This window comes from Archocentrus centrarchus, chromosome 3, assembly GCF_007364275.1.
Source record: "Archocentrus centrarchus isolate MPI-CPG fArcCen1 chromosome 3, fArcCen1, whole genome shotgun sequence".
Classification (NCBI taxonomy): domain Eukaryota; kingdom Metazoa; phylum Chordata; class Actinopteri; order Cichliformes; family Cichlidae; genus Archocentrus; species Archocentrus centrarchus.
The window spans coordinates 579522-600637 of record NC_044348.1 but is presented as its reverse complement, the minus strand read 5'-3'; the positions used below and the strand labels follow the sequence as shown (position 1 = coordinate 600637).

Below are 21116 nucleotides of genomic sequence, written 5' to 3'. Positions count from 1 at the left end.
TTTCAAGTCTGGGGTGTTTTGCTCCTCTGGAGGTCTGGAGAAATACTCTTTCCAATTTTCACATAAATGGTTAACATGTTGGACTTTTGGACCCACCAATAAAAACTTGTTTGACTTTGACCAGCTACAATGTTAAAATGCTGTGTGAACCTTGGAGTATTAACTTTAAAAAGTACTTGTTCCTGATAAAACTTCTAGGATTTTACTTAATCAGGATTTTAAATGGAGGACAAATACACTACTCAAAAAAATAAAGGGAACACTCAAATAACACATCCTAGATCTGAATGAATAAAATATTCTCATTGAATATTTTGTTCTGTACAAAGTTGAATGTGCTGACAACAAAATCGCACAAAAATCATCAATGGAAATCAAATTTATTAACCAATGGAGGCCTGGATTTGGAGTCACACACAAAATTAAGTGGAAAAACACATTACAGGCTGATCCAACTTTGATGTAATGTCCTTAAAACAAGTCAAAATGCGGCTCAGTATTGCGTGTGGCCTCCACGTGCCTGTATAACCTCCCTACAATGCCTGGGCATGCTCCTGATGAGGTGGCGGATGGTCTCCCGAAGGATCTCCTCCCAGACCTGGACTAAAGCATCCGCCAACTCCTGGACAGTCTGTGGTGCAACGTGACGGTGGATGGAGCAAGACATGATGTCCCAGATGTGCTCAATCGGATTCAGGTCTGGGGAATGGGCAGGCCAGTCCATAGCTTCAATGCCTTCATCTTGCAGGAACTGCTGACACACTCCAGCCACATGAGGTCTAGCATTGTCCTGCATTAGGAGGAACCCAGGTTAATTGCCACCTGTTGTCTATTCCATTTGCACAACAGCATGTGAAACTGATTGTCAATCAGTGTTGCTTCCTAAGTGGACAGTTTGATTTCACAGAAGTTTGATTTACTTGGAGTTATATTGTGTTGTTTAAGTGTTCCCTTTATTTTTTTGAGCAGTGTATATTGAAAAAGGCACTGGCAACATTCTCTCTACCTTTGACCACAACAGTTCTTTCTGTTAAAAAAAAAAAAAAACATATTTGAGCTCAACACACTGTGCAAAGAAATCTGCTATGGGTTTTATTTTCCGATAAAGCTTCAACAGTCATGGAGCCACATAGCAAATACTGTAGACGTCTAATAAACACACTGATACTCTGCACCATAGCATGCATTCCTGTAAAATAATGGAACAATACTGCCCCCTTGTGCTGTATATATTTATTTGATGCAAATTTGCAACAGAAATGGTAACACAACAAAGGAAAATAAACACGATTTGAAAATTTCGAAACCACAGAAAATTCAAGGACAGGCTGTTAGACTCGGGTAGACTGGGTATTAAATATGCCATGTTCAGATTACTTCAGTTTGAGTTCAGGAATTTTTAATACTGCTAATTTTACCTCAGAAAAAGGATCAAATTTTTTATTCTATCAATGGCAGCTATCTGTATCTGAACATACTTTCTTAATACAGAAGAAACTGCAGTCATGCACAGAGTAAAGCAGCAATCACGGTTGGAATATGAATCATTCTAGCAAAGATTTAACTTTTTGATTTTTTTTTTTTAATGGGGTTGTGGTGGCAGGGGTTTGTCTGTTATTGACATTTAGAATTCAAAACATAATTATTATCAAATGACACAGATAAAGGAGTCAGTTATTTATATTTGACCAAAGAAAGATGGGAAAGAGATCTAAGTCTAGCCTCTCTGAAACAAAGACCCAGATACTAATTTTTCTATATGTGACATAAGCAAAAATTTGCTGAGGGTTTTCAGTTTCTTTCATATTTTGCTGCATAGTGAATGTAGCATGATATATTGAGAGTTGAAGTATCTGGGTGCAGAGTCCAAGTTTCTTGCCAGAGTTCTGGTTTGGAAGAAAAACATCAAATGCAATGAGTACTGTGAAGTATTTTCTTCTTACAAAACGGCAATGTAGTTTTTTATTTTTACTCACAGCATCCATAAAGCCTGTTTAAACGGGCAATGTCGTTGGCGCTCATCTGAGTAGCATGTCCAAAATCCAGATTAGGATTGGACTTGGCAACAATCGTTGGCTGCCCATTACGGGAGAAAGCAGTTCTAAAAGAACCAACAATAGCAGATACTTTGCTTGTGCCATGTTCATATTTAAAATACTCATGCTTATATCAAGAATACCTATGAACAAAAGAAGAAATATTCTTCTTTAATTACTGAAAAGTTACATGAATGTTGCTGACTGTGTTTTATCTGGTTTACATTTTCTTGTAGAAAATCAAGACCTACCTGTAAGATAATATAATACCTTACAGGTCTCACATTGCTGTTCTCACACAGAAACTCACCCGGGGTAGTGCATGACAGAGTTGAAGTCATAGAGAGTCTGCAGATTGTTGGTCTTCACTTTCATAAAGTTGTGTTCTTGTCCTTTACAGAAACAACAGAAAAAAAAATAGGGGGGGGCCTTTTATTATTTGATAGTATGCAGTGGAGAGGGACTGGAAGGTGGGAGGAGAGACACGGGGGAAGACATGCGGTTAATGACAACATGTCAGGATGCAAACCTGCACTACCACATGGCCTTCACAAAATACATGGTTGCCTGCTTTTCCACTGAGCCCCCTCGATGCCCAAAAAATGTAAAACCTTTAAATGTTTTCATATTGTGGCTGCTCTTATGTTCAACCTCAAAATCCACCGTCAGTCTCAATTGTATGAAAATGACAATTTGGGCATTGTCTGGGTGTTAGAAAACCACAAGGCCTGCATTTGTTAGTGTATTTAAAGTAAAACGGTGTAACTTATACATTCTATCCATCCAGTCTCTTCCACTTATCCTGTTCGCAGAGGGGGTGGAGCCTATTCCAGCTGTCATAGGGCGAGAGGCAGGGTACACCCTGCACAGGTTGCCAGCCTGTTGCAGGGGTAACACAGAGAGACAGAGAACCATTCACACTCACATTCACACTTAAGGGCAATTTAGAATCACCAGTTAACCTAATCCCTATAACTGCATGTCTTTCAACCCTGGGAGGAAACCAGAGTAGCCGAAGAAAACCCACCCAGACACGGGCAGAACATGAACACTCCACATAGAAAGTGTCATGGCCGGGGAGGAAACGGACGAGGAAGGACAAACATGCAGGACTCCGGAGATGGGCATAACTAAAGGCGTTTATTAATGTAGGGAAAAACAATACAAAAACCGTTCAGAAGGGAGACGAAGGGGAACCACAGGGAGCACAGGAACACACGGGCACACAACATCAACGACGCGACAACAGGCATAGAAAACGCAGGACTTAAATACACAGAAGGGCTGATGAGGGAAGAGGAAACAGGTGGGAACACAGGTGACACTGATAACTAAGACGAGACCAGAGGGAAGCAAAACTGAATACAACAGACGGGCTGGATGAATATCAAAATAAAACAGGAAGTATGACAAGGGAACAGAGACGCAAACCTGACAGAATACAGAGAGACACGAGGGACTAGAAATACCTGAGGGCAACTCTAACAGATAACAAAACAACCTGAGAAAACGGAAACCATACCAAGAAAACATAAAACACTGGGCCACCGGCCCAGGACATGACAGTACCCCCCCCTCAAAGGCCGGCTCCTGACGGCCAAAACAAGAAAACAAAACCAGACCAGGGCGGGAGGCGGGGGACCAGGAAGGAGGGCCCGAAACAAAAAACAAAAACCAGGCAGGGAGCAACAAGGAAGAAGGCCCAGGGACAAAACCAAAACACAGGGGACAAAACAAAAAACAACAAGGCAGGCCAAAAACAGTACAAAGTGCAGGGGAGTCCATGGGAAAACCAAAACAAAACACAGGAATCCAAAAACAGGTCAGAAGAGTTCAGGGGAAGGCCCAAAACAGAAAACATAGTTCAGGAGGCCGCAGAGGCCAAGGGGCCACAAAGCAAAATCCCAACGAGGGAGGCCAACCGCGCTCCCAGCGGCGGCGGCGACGACGAGGAGGAGTCACTGGAGGCCGACCGCGCTCCCAGCGGCGGCGGCGACGAGGAAGAGTCACTGGAGGCCGACCGCGCTCCCAGCGGCGGCGGCGACGAGGAAGAGTCACTGGAGGCCGACCGCGCTCCCAGCGGCGGCGGCGACGAGGAAGAGTCACTGGAGGCCGACCGCGCTCCCAGCGGCGGCGGCGACGAGGAAGAGTCACTGGAGGCCGACCGCGCTCCCAGCGGCGGCGGCGGCGGCGACGAGGAAGAGTCACTGGAGGCCGACCGCGCTCCCGGCGGCGGCGACGAGGAAGAGTCACTGGAGGCCGACCGCGCTCCCGGCGGCGGCGGCGGCGACGAGGAAGAGTCACTGGAGGCCGACCGCGGGGCATGCGGCGGCGGCGACGGGGAGCAGACACTGGAGGCCGACCGCGGGGCATGCGGCGGCGGAGAAGGGCGACCCCGGGCTCTGGTGGGGAACCCTCGGGTGACGTGGAGCGCTCGGACTGAGCGGGACCCCCTGGCTCGGAGTGCTCGGACTGAGCGGGACCCCTGGCTCGGACTGAGCGGAGACCCCCATCGGCTCGGACTGAGCGGGACCCTCTGGCGCGGAGCGCTCGGACCGAGCGGAGACCCCCATCGGCTCGGACTGAGCGGAGACCCCCGACGGCTCGGACTGAGCGGGACCCTCTGGCGCGGAGCGCTCGGACTGAGCGGAGACCCCCATCGGCTCGGACTGAGCGGGACCCTCTGGCGCGGAGCGCTCGGACTGAGCGGAGACCCCCATCGGCTCGGACTGAGCGGGACCCTCTGGCGCGGAGCGCTCGGACTGAGCGGAGACCCCCATCGGCTCGGACTGAGCGGAACACTCTGAGGACTCTGGCGGCGCGGACTGAGCAGGACTCTCCGGATGCTCGAACACTGGATGCGCAGGCTGGGGCTGCTTAGCAAGGCATAGTGCGGGTGAGTCTGATGGTGAGGATGATGGCGACATGGGAGTTAACTGGGACTCTGACTCAGAGGCCAGAGACTCAACAGCAGTCGACGGGAGAGACCGGGGCTGAGACAAAGAAGCTGAGTGCGTGGGAGCTGACCCTGGGGAAGCTGAGTGCGTGGGAGCTGACCCTGGGGAAGCTGAGTGCGTGGGAGCTGACCCTGGGGAAGCTGAGTGCGTGGGAGCTGACCCTGGGGAAGCTGAGTGCGTGGGAGCTGACCCTGGGGAAGCTGAGTGCGTGGAAGCAGGCCGGGAGACGACTGGCTGCGTGGAAGCAGGCCGGGAGACGACTGGCTGCGTGGAAGCAGGCCGGGAGACGACTGGCTGCGTGGAAGCAGGCCGGGAGACGACTGGCTGCGTGGAAGCAGGCCGGGAGACGACTGGCTGCGTGGAAGCAGGCCGGGAGACGACTGGCTGCGTGGAAGCAGGCCGGGAGACGACTGGCTGCGTGGAAGCAGGCCGGGAGACGACTGGCTGCGTGGAAGCAGGCCGGGAGACGACTGGCTGCGTGGAAGCAGGCCGGGAGACGACTGGCTGCGTGGAAGCAGGCCGGGAGACAGAAAGAGCAGACTGCGAGCTAGAGAGGGCAGACTGCGTGGGAGCAGGCTGCGAGCTAGAGAGGGCAGGAGCTGAGGGAACTGACTGAGAGGGCACTGAAACTGCTGACACTGGGGACCAAGGAAGAGCGACTGGAGCTAGAGCTGACTGAGGGCGAGGGAGAGCGACTGGAGCTAGAGCTGACTGAGGGCGAGGGAGAGCTGCTGGCTGCGTGGGAGCAGACTGAGGGAGAGCCGACTGCGTGGAGACTGACTGAGAGCTAGAGAGAGCCGACTGCGTGGAAACTGACTGAGAGCTAGGGAGAGCTGACTGCGTGGAAACTGACTGAGAGCTAGGGAGAGCTGACTGCGTGGAAACTGACTGAGAGCTAGGGAGAGCTGACTGCGTGGAAACTGACTGAGAGCTAGGGAGAGCTGACTGCGTGGAAACTGACTGAGAGCTAGGGAGAGCTGACTGCGTGGAGACAGACTGAGAGCTAGGGAGAGCTGAGGCTGAGGGAGACCCTGCTGCTGCTGCTAACGCTGAAAACCGATGCGAAGGCTTGGACCTGGTTGCCCCCACCCGCGGAACAGGTACGGGTGCAGAGGTCAGCCCGTCCGTGGCTGCCCCCACCCGCGGAACAGGTACGGGTGCAGAGGTCAGCCCGTCCGCGGCTGCCCCCACCCGCGGAACAGGTACGGGTGCAGAGGTCAGCCCGTCCGCGGCTGCCCCCACCCGCGGAACAGGTACGGGTGCAGAGGTCAGCCCGTCCGTGGCTGCCCCCACCCGCGGAACAGGTACGGGTGCAGGGGGAGCTGGAGCCAAGGGAGCGGGAGCAGGGTGAGCAGAGGGAGCTGGAGCTAACTGAGGGGTCTGAGACTGCGACTGAGGAGGAGCTGGAGCTACAGCTGACTGGGAACACTGCGACTGAGGAGGAGCTGGAGCTACAGCTGACTGGGAACACTGCGACTGAGGAGGAGCTGGAGCTACAGCTGACTGGGAACACTGCGACGGAGGAGGAGCTGGAGCTACAGCTGACTGGGAACACTGCGACTGAGGAGGAGCTGGAGCTACAGCTGACTGGGAACACTGCGACTGAGGAGGAGCTGGAGCTACAGCTGACTGGGAACACTGCGACTGAGGAGGAGCTGGAGCTACAGCTGACTGGGAACACTGCGACTGAGGAGGAGCTGGAGCTACAGCTGACTGGGAACACTGCGACTGAGGAGGAGCTGGAGCTACAGCTGACTGGGAACACTGCGACTGAGGAGGAGCTGGAGCTACAGCTGACTGGGAACACTGCGACTGAGGAGGAGCTGGAGCTACAGCTGACTGGGAACACTGCGACTGAGGAGGAGCTGGCGCTACAGCTGAGGTCTGTGGCGCTGGCTGTGGATGAAGGGTGGTGATGACAAAGTCTTTCACGAGCCCATGCAGAGAGTCCAGCAGCCAAGGATGGTCACACACTAGCCCTTGCAGTTTGGCTGTGATAGCTTTCTGCTCAATCTCGCATGGGTCAGACAGCAGCTCAAAGACCAACGAGTCCACCCACCGAATGATGGTCTGCTTTGCCACCTCAGGGAGGGGAAAAGCAGCGGGGTCAGAGACGGTAGTTTGCGCATGACGCGGTGACAATATCCGCGGCGTTATACCGCTCGGGTCTGGGGGGGCCCCCCACCGATGCTGCCGGGAACTCCCCCTCCTCCGTGGCCGCCGCGACTGCAGTGGAAGGGGGAAGCCAGTGAGCGGAGCCGCAGATGAAGGACGCTGACGGGCACTGTTCTGAAATGCTGGGCCCCCCAGCGCCAGACGAGTGCCGTTGAAGTAGCCGGAGCTAGCCAGGTCTTTAGTATGGTCGCGTCGTTCTGTCATGGCCGGGGAGGAAACGGACGAGGAAGGACAAACATGCAGGACTCCGGAGATGGGCATAACTAAAGGCGTTTATTAATGTAGGGAAAAACAATACAAAAACCGTTCAGAAGGGAGACGAAGGGGAACCACAGGGAGCACAGGAACACACGGGCACACAACATCAACGACGCGACAACAGGCATAGAAAACGCAGGACTTAAATACACAGAAGGGCTGATGAGGGAAGAGGAAACAGGTGGGAACACAGGTGACACTGATAACTAAGACGAGACCAGAGGGAAGCAAAACTGAATACAACAGACGGGCTGGATGAATATCAAAATAAAACAGGAAGTATGACAAGGGAACAGAGACGCAAACCTGACAGAATACAGAGAGACACGAGGGACTAGAAATACCTGAGGGCAACTCTAACAGATAACAAAACAACCTGAGAAAACGGAAACCATACCAAGAAAACATAAAACACTGGGCCACCGGCCCAGGACATGACAGAAAGGCTCAGGCCAAGGTGGGAACTAAAGAAATATTCAAAACAATGTTAAGATAAGATAAAGATAAGATAGTGTTTATTTGTCACATGCACAGTTATACACAGTACAATGCACAGTGAAATGTATTTTGTACCTGCAACCTTATATACACACACATATAAATAAGAAGAATAAAAAAAAAAAAAAAAGTAATTCACACTATACACTATACTCTATATACTATACACTATACACACTTTTTAAATTATAATATTTACACTATGCAATAATGGTCCAGTTAGGGCTCAGAGTTGAGCAGACGGATGGCTTGTGGGTAAAAACTCTTCTTCAACCTTTCAGTCTTAGCCCTCAGGCAGCGGTAACGCCGGCCTGATGGGAGCAGGGAGAAGAGAGAGTGTCCGGGGTGGCTGGGCTGTTTTAGGATCTTCATGGCCCTCAGCCTGCACTGCTTGGTGTAAATGTCCTGCAGGTTGGGGAGGGTGGTTCTGATGGTCCGTTCAGCTGAACAAACCACCCTTTTTAGGGCCATGAAGTCCTGCTTGGTGCAGTTTCCCATCCAGGTGGTGATGCTCCCACGCATGATGCTCTCGATGGTGCAGGTGTAAAAGTTCCTGAGCACCTTGAGTGGGAGCTTGAAGTCTCTCAGCCGCCTGAGGAGGTAGAGACGCTGTCTGGCCTTCTTCACAGTGATGTTTATGTGATGAGTCCAGGACTGGTCCTGTGAGATGGTCACTCCCAGGTATTTGAAAGTGTCCACTCTTTCCACCTCAGCACCACTGATGACAAGTGGATGGTAGTCCCTCTGCTGCTTCCTGCTGAAGTCCACGATCAGTTCCTTTGTTTTGCTGACGTTGAGCAGGAGGTGGTTCTCCTGGCACCAGTTCTCCAGGCGGGAGACCTCTCTCCTGTAGGCTGTCTCCTCATTGTGAGAGATTAGTCCCACAACAGCAGTGTCGTCAGCAAACTTGATGATGACGTTGGACTCTGACGTGGCCTCGCAGTCATGGGTGTACAGTGAGTACAGCAGAGGGCTGAGCACACAGCCTTGGGGGGATCCAGTGTTGAGGGTGAGGGAGGATGAGGTGAGGTGACCCACTCGTACCACCTGTAGTCTGCTGGTCAGGAAGCTGTGAACCCACCTGCACAGGGATGGGCCCAGGCCCAGGTCCAGCAGCTTAGAGACCAGCCTGGAGGGAACTATGGTGTTGAATGCTGAGCTGTAATCTACAAACAGCACTCTCACATAGTTCCCCTTACCAGTGTCTATGTGTGAAAGGGTCTTGTGGAGGAGGAAGGATATGGCGTCATCTGTGGATCTGTCTGGCCGGTATGCAAACTGTAGTGGGTCGAGGGTGGTGGGCAGTGAGGAGGTGATGAATGTCTTGATGAGTCTCTCAAAACACTTCATCACCACAGAGGTGAGTGCTATGGGCCTGAAGTCATTGGGGCTGCTGGGGTGTGGTTTCTTTGGGACAGGGACTATGATGGACTTTTTAAAGCAGGTGGGAATCACACACAGTTTCAGTGAAAGGTTGAATATCAGCGTAAACACAGGTGCCAGCTGGTCAGCGCAGGTCTTAAGGACACGTCCACTAATACCGTCTGGTCCAGCCGCTTTCCTGGTGTTTACACGTCTAAACGCCCTCCTCACGTCGCGCTCCGTCACAGTGAGTGTCTCCGCCCCTCCGGCCGGGAGCGCAGCGGGCTGTCGGCTTCCCGACTCAAAGTGCTCAAAGAAGATGTTGAGTTCATCAGCCAGAGAAGCGTCGGCACTCACCGGGTGTGTGTGTGGTGCTTTGTAGTCCGTGATGGTGCGTAGTCCCTGCCACAGTCCCCTGGGGTCAGACTGTTGTAGTTGCTGTTCCAGTCTGCGGCCGTAGCGATGTTTTGCCTCTTTCACCGCTCTGCGGACGTTGTATGATGCAACCTTGTAGTCCTCCATGTTCCCAGAGGCGAGGCCGGAGTTGTAGGCAACGGTGCGGGACCTCAGGGCGTCGCGGACAGATTTATCCACCCACGGCTTCTGGTTGGGAAAAGTCCTGATGGTCCTCCTAAGTGAAGTGTCTTCAACAACTTTCCCAATAAATCCCACAACAGTTTCCGTAAACTCCTCGATGTCTCCGCCCGCGCTGCTGCGAAACATGTCCCAGTCGGTTGAATCCAACGCACCCTGCAGAGCGGCCTCTGTTTGATCAGACCACCGTGTCACTTCTCTCACAGCAGGGGGTTCCTGCCTGAGCCGTTGTTTGTATTTCGGCATGAGAAGAACAGAGGTGTGGTCAGACTTCCCAAAAGGCGGAAGAGGCTTTGCTTTGTAGCCATCTTTGAATGGAGAATAGCAGTGGTCTAGGGTCCTCTCTCCTCTGGTGGGGCAGTCGATGTGTTGAATCAATTCCGGTATCACCTTTTTCAAGTTTGCACTGTTAAAGTCCCCGGCTACGATGAGAGCCGCATCACGCTGGTTAGCCTGATAGGTGGAAATCGCCTCATGTAGCTCGGATAGTGCAGTGTTTGTGTCCGCCTGAGGTGGAATATAGACGGCGCTGAAGATGACCGAAGTGAACTCGCGGGGCAAGTAGTGGGGACGGCATTTCAGGGTTAGGAGCTCCAGGTTAGGTGAACATGATTGTTTCAGAAGGACAACATTCCTACTGTCACACCAGTTGTTATTAATCATTAGGCACACACCTCCTCCTCTTGATTTTCCAGACTCACTCGTTCTGTCCGTGCGATGAACACTGAAGAACTCCGACGGCTGTACGGCGTGGTCCGGTATGAGGGGAGTCAGCCATGTCTCCGTGAGACAGATGATGTTGCAGTCCCTTATGTCCCTCTGAAACTGTATCCTGGCCCTGAGTTCGTCCAGCTTGTTATCCAGTGACTGGACATTAGCCAACAGGATGCTCGGCAGTGGCGTTTGGTGCGCTCTGCGCCTCAGCCTCTCTCTTACGCCGGCTCTTTTCCCTCGGGGCCTTGTCCGTGACCTGGTCCGTCCTTTGTTTGAGCTGGCCCACTGGAAACGCAGTATCTCCCGAGGCCAAGTCGGGTCGGGAGAAAAAGGTGTCAGAATACAGCCAGAGTGCTGTATTCTGATATTAAAAAGAGTCTGTCTGTCATACGTGATATGACACAGAGCAGGCGGAATTATAAAGTCCAAAATTAGAGCTAAACCTAATATATACTGTAACGTTGTAAACACACTTCCACAGTCGGCGATGTTCACAACAAAGGTCGTCTTTATTTGCAGAAAAACGGCTGCTGTAGGCCACAGCCACGCCAACCACAACAACAACAACGGAACAGCAACACACACACACAGGCAAGCTCTCGGTCTTTTCTCTCTCTCCATGCTGCCTTCACGAACCTCCCGAACAGTCCGAAATCCCACAACATCAACACGCTCTCTAACTAAGAGAATCGCTACATTGCCCCCCCCTCACTAAATCCCTCGCCCCGAGGGATCCCGTACAAAGTCTCTGAGGTGACCTGGGGGTCTTCTCTGCCTCTGCAGCCCCCTTGTAGACGACACTTGGGGCTGTGTCTGCTGTCCTGCAGCACCCCGCTTTTGATCTGGGATGGGGTGCAAAAGTGGAGGAAGCTGTGGGACAGTAGAAACTCTGCCGGAGGGTTTTGGAAACTCCAAAATGCCCCACCCCGGCGGTTCCGTGGGAGGCCTTCAAAACTGCCTCCCTCAGGGCCCTGGGGACCACCACCTGCCACCTCTCCTCCCCCGTAGCTGGCTCCTTCCAGGCTCTCTGCAGCACTCCGTCCTTTACTCGGAGAGCTGAAAATTTCACAAACAGTCCTTTAGTTGCAGGTGAGTATCCAGCCACTCCGCTCCACTGCGGTCTTTGACCAGACTCCACCCATTGTAGCACTGGCCGGAGGTCAACATCCTGCTCCTGTTGCGCTCTCCACTCGAGCGGGTCAATCACCTGTGCCACTCTGCAGGCCAGCTCACCTCCGCTACACCCGGAATCATGCTCTCCCCCAGCCCGGAGCTTCTCCTCCCGGGCTTCCCGCTTTTCGCAGTACCGGCAACCAGCTGGAGCACAGGGGCGGCGGGACATGGCATCTGCGTTGGCGTGGTGAGCCCCCGCTCGGTACTTCACTTCGAAGACGTATGGCGCTAATTCCTCCAGCCAGCGTGCAATCTGCCCCTCTGGCTCCTTAAACGCCATTAGCCACTGCAAGGCTGAATGGTCTGACCGGACAGTGAAGGGCAGGCCACAAAGGTAGTACCTGAAGTGACTTATTGCCCGTACTATGGCCAGGAGCTCCCTTCGCGTCACACAGTAGCGTCGTTCAGCCTTATTAAAGGTTCTGCTGAAGTACGCCACCACTCTCTCCCCCGCTGGCCCCACCTGGCTCAACACTGCCCCCATTCCGACATCGCTGGCATCTGTGTCTAGAATAAACGGCAGACTGGGGGCCGGGGTGGCGAGGGTGGGAGATTCTGTTAGGGCGTTTTTCAGCCGCTCAAAAGCCTGTTCACATCCTGCTGACCAGTCAAAGTCACTATCCTTTTTCTGCAGGCGGAACAGGGGCGCAGCAATACAGGAGAACCCCCTTACAAACCGCCTGTAGTAGGACGCCAGACCAAGGAAGCTCTTTAAGTCCTTCAAGTTTGTGGGGGTTGGCCAGTCCTTCACCGCCTGCACTTTCTCCTCCAGCGTACTGATACCCTCACCCCCGATTTTGTGTCCCAGGAACTCCAGCTCTTTCCTCATAAAGCAGCACTTATCAGGGTGGAGTTTCAGGCCCGCTGCCGCTATCCGCTGTAGAATCTGCCGCAGGGATGCCAGAGCTGCCTCGAAGGAACTTCCGTGGACCAGGATGTCGTCCAAGTAGACCAAATATTCCTGTCGGGGAATATCGGCCAGCACCTTTTCCATCAACCTTTCAAACGTGGCCGGCGCATTGCATAGGCCGAAGCAGAGAACACGGAATTGCCACAGCCCCCTGCCTGTGCTGAAAGCAGTCTTTGGTCTGGCTGCGGGGCTGAGGGGCACTTGCCAATACCCGCTACGCAGGTCCAGCGAGGAGAACCAGGAAGAGCCGGAAACCAAATCCAGGCACTCATCGATGCGGGGCAGCGGGTATGAGTCTTTCTTAGTCACACTGTTCAACGGCCTAAAATCGACACAGAATCTCATTTTGGGGCTCTTCTTCTTTTTAACCATCACAACCCCCGAGGCCCAGGGGCTGTCGGAGGGTTCAATGACGCCAGCCCTGAGCATCTCCCCGATCGCACTATCAGCCGCAGCCTGATGCGCCAGGGGGAGGCGGCGAGGGCGTGACTTCACAGGCCGTGCATCTCCCGTGTCAATGTCGTGCTGCAGGAGGTGAGTTAAGCCTACCTCGTCTTCTGACAGAGCAAAAATGTCCTTGAACTCCAGCAGCACCTGCCACAGCTCCTCCCGCTGTGGATGATCTAAATCTTGGCAGCTACGTGTCCATATGTCCCTCACTACTGCCAGTCTATCCCCCTCCCCCATTACAGTGTGCTGGTCTGAGGCAGGAGAACCCACCACGGTGGCTAAATCAGGGTCAGGGGACAGGGGTGCAGGGGGGTAGATCGGGGGGCGGAAGGTGTGCCTCATGGTGCACCCCCGCTGCTCTCGACTTTGGCGGGTGTAGGTTCGGGGCCTGTGCGGGGCGCACCAGGTCAACCATGGGGCCCCCTGGAAAGGTCAGCGTGTTATTCCCCAGGTCTAAGACACTCTGTGAGGCCCGCAGAAAGTCCAGGCCTAATATGCAAACGTCCTGCACCGCTGCCACCCACACCTCCAAGTTCACTCCCAGGCCCCCCACCTGAATAGGGACCAGTCCTTTTCCCAACATCGGGGCTAACTCACCAGTCACTGTACGCAGTTTTACTGTAGTTGGTTCCAACTGGGTTCCTACCGGCACCACGTCAGGTCTCATCAAGGTCGCAGTGGAGCCAGTGTCGACCAGAGCTGTGCACGGAGCCCCTGCCAGGGTGATGGGGATGTGACAAAAATCCCCTGCACGCGTCCAGCCCACCACCCTCGCGGACTCTGTGCTGTCGTCTGCTTCTGGGGGGAGCTGAGCCCCGCACCCCCAGCTGTACCGTTGGGCTCTGTCCACCGGCGCCCCGGCGGATTGGGACACAGAAGAAGGGGCCTGCGCCGTCCCGCCTACGCAGGCCCTGAGGCGTTTCCCTGAACACCGGCACGGTCTGGGCATCGCACGCTGATGTGGCCCAGCTGTCCGCACGTCCAGCAAACAGGAGGGTCTCGGCGAGGACGAGCACCGCGGCGTGAAGATTGTAGAGACACGCCTCGAACCAGTTCGGTCAATTCGGCCGCCCAAGCTGGCACCCCCTGGCCCGGGGCCTCCGGCACCGCAGCCCTCACCACCGGGTCATACTCGCTATGGTCGCACCCCGCAGAAGCCACCACGGCCTCCCTCTCCAAGGCCATCTCCAGGGCCTCGTGCAGATTGCGGGGGTGGGAAAGTTGAGTCTGGATGCGCAGCTCACCAGGGATAATGGCGCGGATGAACTGGTCTCTGGCCAGCTCGTTCTGCACGTCGATGGGCATGTGGGCATATGCTTTCTTCGCTAGCATCTCAATGTCATTAGCCAAAGCGCGAAGCGGCTCACCCGGTTGTCTCCGTCTACTCGTCAGTTCGGACCGCAGGACAGCAGGCTGGCCACACTGCCCAAACCGCCGCTGCAGAGCACCAACCAGAGCCCTGTAGTCACCCCTCTCCGCTGGGCTAAGCAGCAGCAGGCACGCCAAAGCGTCGTCAGTGAGGCACAAGGCTAGCTGGAGTGCTTTAGTGTCTGTGGACCAGGCCGCAGCATGCGCTAACAGTTCAAATTGAGCATGGAAGGCCTCCCAGTCAGCCTTACCGGAGTACTTGGGGGTTTTCACATTTGCCTGGCAGGGCCGGGCGCCACTATCGCCAAGCACGGGCCCCGCGCTGTTCGGGGCGGGCGTCTCCGCGCCCGCGTATATTCCTGCAGTCGATGGGCTAAAGGCAGCGGCGGCCGCCAGGCCTCTGGCAGTCCGTCTGAGGCGGGCCAAACACTCTCCGGCACTGTCCGCTCCCTCAGGACCCAGCGTGCCCCCAAAGTCACTGTCCATAGCCTCTCTCTTGATCTTCGGGCGGGCCCCGGCCACATCTCGCTGCGCTGCCATAGTTAGCGCAGGCTGTCAACTGAGGTAGCCGAAGCAGGGCTAGCCGACGGTTAGCAGTTTGACTTCTGACACCAATGTAACGTTGTAAACACACTTCCACAGTCGGCGATGTTCACAACAAAGGTCGTCTTTATTTGCAGAAAAACGGCTGCTGTAGGCCACAGCCACGCCAACCACAACAACAACAACGGAACAGCAACACACACACACAGGCAAGCTCTCGGTCTTTTCTCTCTCTCCATGCTGCCTTCACGAACCTCCCGAACAGTCCGAAATCCCACAACATCAACACGCTCTCTAACTAAGAGAATCGCTACAATACAAACAAAGCGTAGGAGCAGGTACGACGGCTGTTGACCTCACCGGCGCCATCTTGTTGTCTTGGACTGAAGTGTTGTATCAGCTGAGCCTGGGATTACACAGATTAAGTATTACTTGTAAACTTTACATTACTGTAAAAAAGGACTGTGCCCCATCCTGGACCCCGAAAGGAGAGAGAAAGGAAAGCAAAAACAAAAACCACTGAATGATGCAGCCAACACTGGAATAACACTGAACAATTGAAGGCTCACTTTCCTGTTAACTAAAGTTACCATCAACACAAATGAAAAATCTGCTGTTATGTAGGAGGAGAATTGTGTAGGAGAATTCTAATGAAAGTGAGAGAAAATCACCTGTATAATGTTTCCACACAGTCAAACTCATTATTACATTTTAAGGAAGTTATTTGTCTAATGTGGCATAAAAGAGCATGAAATTGAACATTCTGCTATGTGAATGTAAATCAATGTTCTGTATATCAATGTGAGAATTCTGTAAGATCTACTCTTAAGGAAGAAAAATGTATGATTCTTCAGTTTTCTTGATGTCACATAAGCAGTAAATAATAGTTTTAAAAAACCCAAACAACTGAATAACAACTTAGAATGATGTTTTGTGACTTGTAGCAACACAGTCATAGATAGCTTGAAGTAGCTTGTTTGGTGTAAAATCATATCATCTAATTATTGACAAATTTACAGTATTTCACAGATGCTGGTATTATTATGAGAAGTTGATAAGAAAGTAATGATGCATGACTTGTTAGCCATCAGGTTGTTTCTGATCCATTCCTCTCTTGTTCCTGGATAACTGAGCTTTTCTGTGTCTTAATGTAAAGTGTTACCAAAGCTTTGTGTAGTTGAGCTGACCTGGAAAGATGTTCTGAGTGAGAATCCTCACATACTGGTCTCTGTCAGAGCGGACCTGCTCGTGGTGGAAGCCCAGAGCATGAAGAACCTCGTGCTGCACTGTCGACAGGTACAAGCAACCATTTCTTTGTAGGGAGATTAACTGCGCTTGGCTCTGACGGCCCACATATGAATAACACCTGACACACACAGTAACATCATTAAAGAAAACAAAGTCAAATAGGTCGAGTGCCTTTTACCCCAGTACTACACATTCATGCTATTCATGTTAAAGCTAAGCTACCAAAAATAAGGTAAGGTAAAGTTTATTTATAAAGTGCCTTTCACAGACAAAAAAGTCACAAAGTGCTGTACAAAACAATCAATATAAAAACGAATTACACCTTTGCATTAAAAGAGAAACAGCAATAAGACAACAGATTAAAAAGACAATGCAATGAGAGTAATTAATGAAAAGCTTGATTGAACAAAAAAGTTTTCAACTGTTTTTTAAAACAAACGACAGAGTCAGCTAGGCGGAGTTCAAGGGGTAAGTTGTTCCAGAGCTTGGAGGCTATAGCTTGAAAAGATCTATCCCCTCTAGTCCTTAATCTTGTGCATGGGGAGATTTTGATCTTCTGATCGAAGGCACCGTGTAGGGATGTATTTAACTAGCAACTGAGATAAATAGTCAGGGGCTTGTCCATTTAAAGCTCTATATATAAGCAGAAGAATCTTAAATTGAATTCTAAAAGTAACCGGAAGCCAGTGTAAAGAGAACAGAATAGGAGTAATGTGTGTTCGTTTGCTAGAGCGAGTTAAGTGTCTAGCAGCTGCATTTTGTATCACTTGAAGCCAGGATACAGATGATTTATTTAAGCTGGTAAAGAGGGCATTACAGTAGTCTAAGTGTGATGACACAAATGCATGGACAACCTTTTCCAGATCAGAGGGGGAAACTAGGGTTCTTAGTTTAGAAATATTCCGAAGATGAAACAAACAGGAGCATGCAATAGATCTTACATGTGAGTCAAATCCCAAGGAGGACTCAAATAATACTCCGAGATTACGAACTGCAGTCTTTGCAGGTGAACAAAAGGAAGCAGTCGCCTGGGTGATACTAGGATAATTATCAGGAGGAGCTATAGTCAAAGTCTCGGTCTTATCGGGATTTAATACAAGAGAGTTGCTAGAGAGCCAAGCACTGATCTGGGATAAACAGTCAACCAGGATAGATAACCTATCTAACTGGTGAGGTTTAATAGACAAGTACAGTTGGATGTCATCAGCGTAAAAATGGTAAGAAATCCCTGAAAAGGACTGAATGATACCAGCTAGCGGATGGATATAAATTGAAAACAGCAAAGGACCCAATATGGAGCCTTGGGGGACCCCACAGGGTAGGGATGCCACACTAGATCAAAATGTGCCCGCCTTAACGGTAAACATTCTTCCAAGGAAATAGGAGGAGAACCAATCTAAAGCTGCTGTGCCAGAGATACCAGCCCAGGTTTTTAGCCTATTTATAAGAATACGATGGTCAACGGTATCGAAAGCAGCACTGAGGTCAAGCAACACAAGGACAGAGCAAAATCCTGCATCGGATGCCATCAGGAGGTCATTATAGACCTTCAAAAGAGCAGTCTCAGTAGAATGCTGCTTCTTAAAACCGGATTGAAGAGGATCAAATAACAAGTGGATGACAGTCACGATGTGAAAATCTGACTTTGACATTGAGGCTCTACAGTATCATAATTTAACACAACCTGCTCCTTTGTTTTTAACTAGTTTTTGTTTCAGGAACAAACAAGCAAACAAACAAAACCTCAAAATTTATAAAAGCAAAATATTAATATTAATATTTTGCTTTTTAAATATTAATCAGCTCATTAAAAAAAGAAAAAAAAATTGAGTGATGAAAATTTTCTTTTACACCCAGTGAGTCTAAAACTTTTACTGGTATGTCCCACTTTCACAGTTGAAAAATGGAATCAGTGGACTAAATAGTGCATGAAATATGACTAGTTAATTAAAATGCAATTTATCCACTGATGCAACAATATTCATTTCATAATGTACCGTAGGATATGATAACACTGGACATTTTACTGTACAATGTGAATACAGGATGGTGCATGAAGAACCTATTTTGATGATACATATGAAATACATACAACAAAATAATTTCTTAATTTGCATTCCTAAAGGGTTTTGAGTGTGTGGGTGTGTCAGTCCTTTCAGTATTACTACAGTGAGTGTACTCTCACCCATCTCCAGAGAAGAAGTTGATGGAATTGGTTTGGTCTGTTTTCCAAACGAAGCGAATACAGGTGGACTCATGGAAGGTCACCAGGGCATTGATGATGATGTTGCGCTCTTGGGTGGCTGCAGGAATAAATATGAGTCTGCTGAGGAGCTTCTTTGAACCACAGTAACATTTCAAGTTGTTAAAACTTGCTTCTTATCTTAGCTGGTAAACACAGAGCTCAGTACTGGTCATGTGGAAGTTATTTCAAGTTTGTGAAATTTGCAAATGTATCACCTTTCTTTTTAGTTATGCTTTAGGTGTTAAATAAAGTTAAAAACTGAATCTGTTACATGTGTTTTATGAGATACCCAGCATTACATTGTACATTCTGTATAATGACAAATACAGGCATTCTATTCTATTACAAAAAGTGCTGCACAAACCTATCAGCTGTTTCATCTCAGCAACATAGACAGCATTACTAACAAATGATGATTTCTGAAGTCCGATCAGACTGACAGGATCAGCAAAAAGGTTAACTGGAGAGTCTAAACTAGCTGTGGTGTTGATGTGAGAGAGATCAAGTGCTTAAAGGTCATGTAACAAAGTGCTGCATGGATGGCTGAATGTGCTTTGTAGTATCAAGTCCTTTGAGACTACAAAAATGCCAATCCATCTCTGTTTCCATCATGGGACATGCCCAAAACTAAAAACTTGATTAAAAAAATAATGTTTAACAGTGACTTTTAAATTTCAAATTCCCTGGGGGCATAGTTTATCAAGGCAGTATTTTTGCACTTCAAATATTTAGGGTTTTATTTTTTGTTGTTCAAGCTTAAACTAAACAAGGTTCATGCTGACTTGAAAGGTTTAGTTATAGTATCAGAAAAAAAAAATCATATTTCTTCTTCCAGCCTAAGAACTCATGTTTCCAGGTCTGGTTTTTTTGTTGTTTTTTTCTTGTTCCATTATAAAGCAAACATTTAACAACAACTCAACTGTTCAGGGGGGAAAGCATTAAAGTTACAGTTTAACGGGTACATTTTGCACTGCTTACAGTATACAGAGGATATGGAGACAGGTATGTAGACATGGGATCCAGTTTTAGGCCATTTGCAGCCAATGGCTGTGCATGGATCAGCATTCCTGGTTGTAACAGGAACAATGTCACCATGAACCAGGTTTTTTGCTGCAACACAACAAACAGAGTGGATGAATATTCAAACCCAGAATGTAAATGAGATTTTTACTGGTTTGATTGACATTAAAACCAGTTTGTGATGAATGTTTTCTTTATCAGTTGAAATTCTCATTTTCTTGTAAATATTTTAATGTTTCGTAAAATGATTTTAAAAAACAAAAATTGAACTACAGATGTTTATGCAGAGCTTAATCTGGTTTCTTTAGATACATATTCACAATATTTAATGGATGAAAGCACAAAGAACACATTTAACTATCAGAGAAGATGAGAAAGTGATTAATTCATCATTCTGACTGCTGGCAGACTGTCAACCAGTCAGCTGGTTCAGCTCTGGATTTTTTTTTTTTTAATTATCATTCAGTAATTATAGTTCAGCCAGAAGAGTTGTATTATGTTGTATTATTTCACTTACATGAGCCAGCGTTGACTTTTTCAATGATTTCTGAGGCCCCCAAAGACTTATCTGAGGGAACAAGAGGACAGCAGTTTAGCTTTGATCATTTCATCTCTCAGATTAACAGAAAGATTTTGTTTCAGCATCTATGAGATCGCTTCTCATTCAACTCACCACTTGGATCTTTAATGACAGCAGCCCTCTGCAACACAAATTTTTTTTTAAAAATTACTTACTTTTAATAACATTTGAAATCACACTGACAGATTTTATTAAGTAAAATATATTGTTTGAAAATGCTTAAAATGCTCAACATTGGTACCACCATGTCAGACTGACATGAGAATTGCTTGGCTTTCACAGAACAGCAGGCAGCGTTTAACATGATAATGATTTTGTTGAAAGAGTCAAACTTACCAGAGAAATGGCTGTCATTGAGAGGAAGAGGAGGAAGAGGAAGGCTGGAATCATGTTGTTGGTCCTGCAGTTAATCTACAGACTTAAAACAGTCAATCTGAACAGTTTTTGGTTATAAAAGGATGGATGGATGCTGTAAATGTAAATGCTAAAATATTAAGGTAAATAAGAGCTACAAGAATAAGACGAGCAGCTTAACTGTTGTACCAGGTGTCTGGATGCAGCAGGTGTTCAGCTGCTCCATCTTTATAAACAGCTAACACAGGGTGTGGCTGAGGTTTCACCAATGTTTGTTAAGGTTAGTTATGAATCAGTGACATTTTGGTTTTTTGTCACGTCAAAACACTGAAGCAACAACAATTTTCCAGGAAGTAAACGTGAAGAAATGAAGAAGAAAACATTCAGATCATTACAAATAAAAGTTGCAGAACACACATATATATGTTTTTACTGATGTAAATGGCATTTTAATTAGATGTGCTGAATTGAAACTAATGAAACTACTTTATTACTATTAATTTACAAAATAATTTACAAAAACATACTTTATTAAATCATATTATATTGTATTCAAGTTTGCATCTTGAAATTGTGTTTCTCTCTGAAATGCATTCAAGTAAAAATATCATAGAAAGGAAATACTGAAACT

The 21116-nt window shown here is 49.2% G+C and overlaps 1 protein-coding gene across 1 annotated transcript; it reads right to left on the bottom strand.

The window, feature by feature from the left end:
* Positions 1-1968: 1968 nt before the first annotated feature.
* On the bottom strand, positions 1969-20521 carry LOC115777393 (high choriolytic enzyme 1-like). Its single transcript, XM_030725299.1, has 8 exons — positions 20468-20521; positions 20225-20252; positions 20069-20119; positions 19510-19641; positions 18472-18589; positions 16226-16404; positions 2347-2428; positions 1969-2101 (listed from the first exon to the last, which is right to left on the bottom strand). Exons 1-8 carry the CDS (start codon positions 20519-20521, stop codon positions 1969-1971), a joined length of 777 nt encoding a protein of 258 aa, XP_030581159.1.
* Positions 20522-21116: the final 595 nt, after the last annotated feature.

Coding starts and splice junctions, on each gene's coding strand:
- LOC115777393 (XM_030725299.1), bottom strand. CDS start 20,521: ATGATTCCAGCCTTCCTCTTCCTCCTCTTCCTCTCAATGACAGCCATT. Junction 20,253..20,467: donor CAATGACAGCCATTTCTCTG/GTAAGTTTGACT, acceptor TTTGTGTTGCAG/AGGGCTGCTGTCATTAAAGA. Junction 16,405..18,471: donor AACTTCTTCTCTGGAGATGG/GTGAGAGTACAC, acceptor TGTGTGTGTCAG/GTGTTATTCATATGTGGGCC.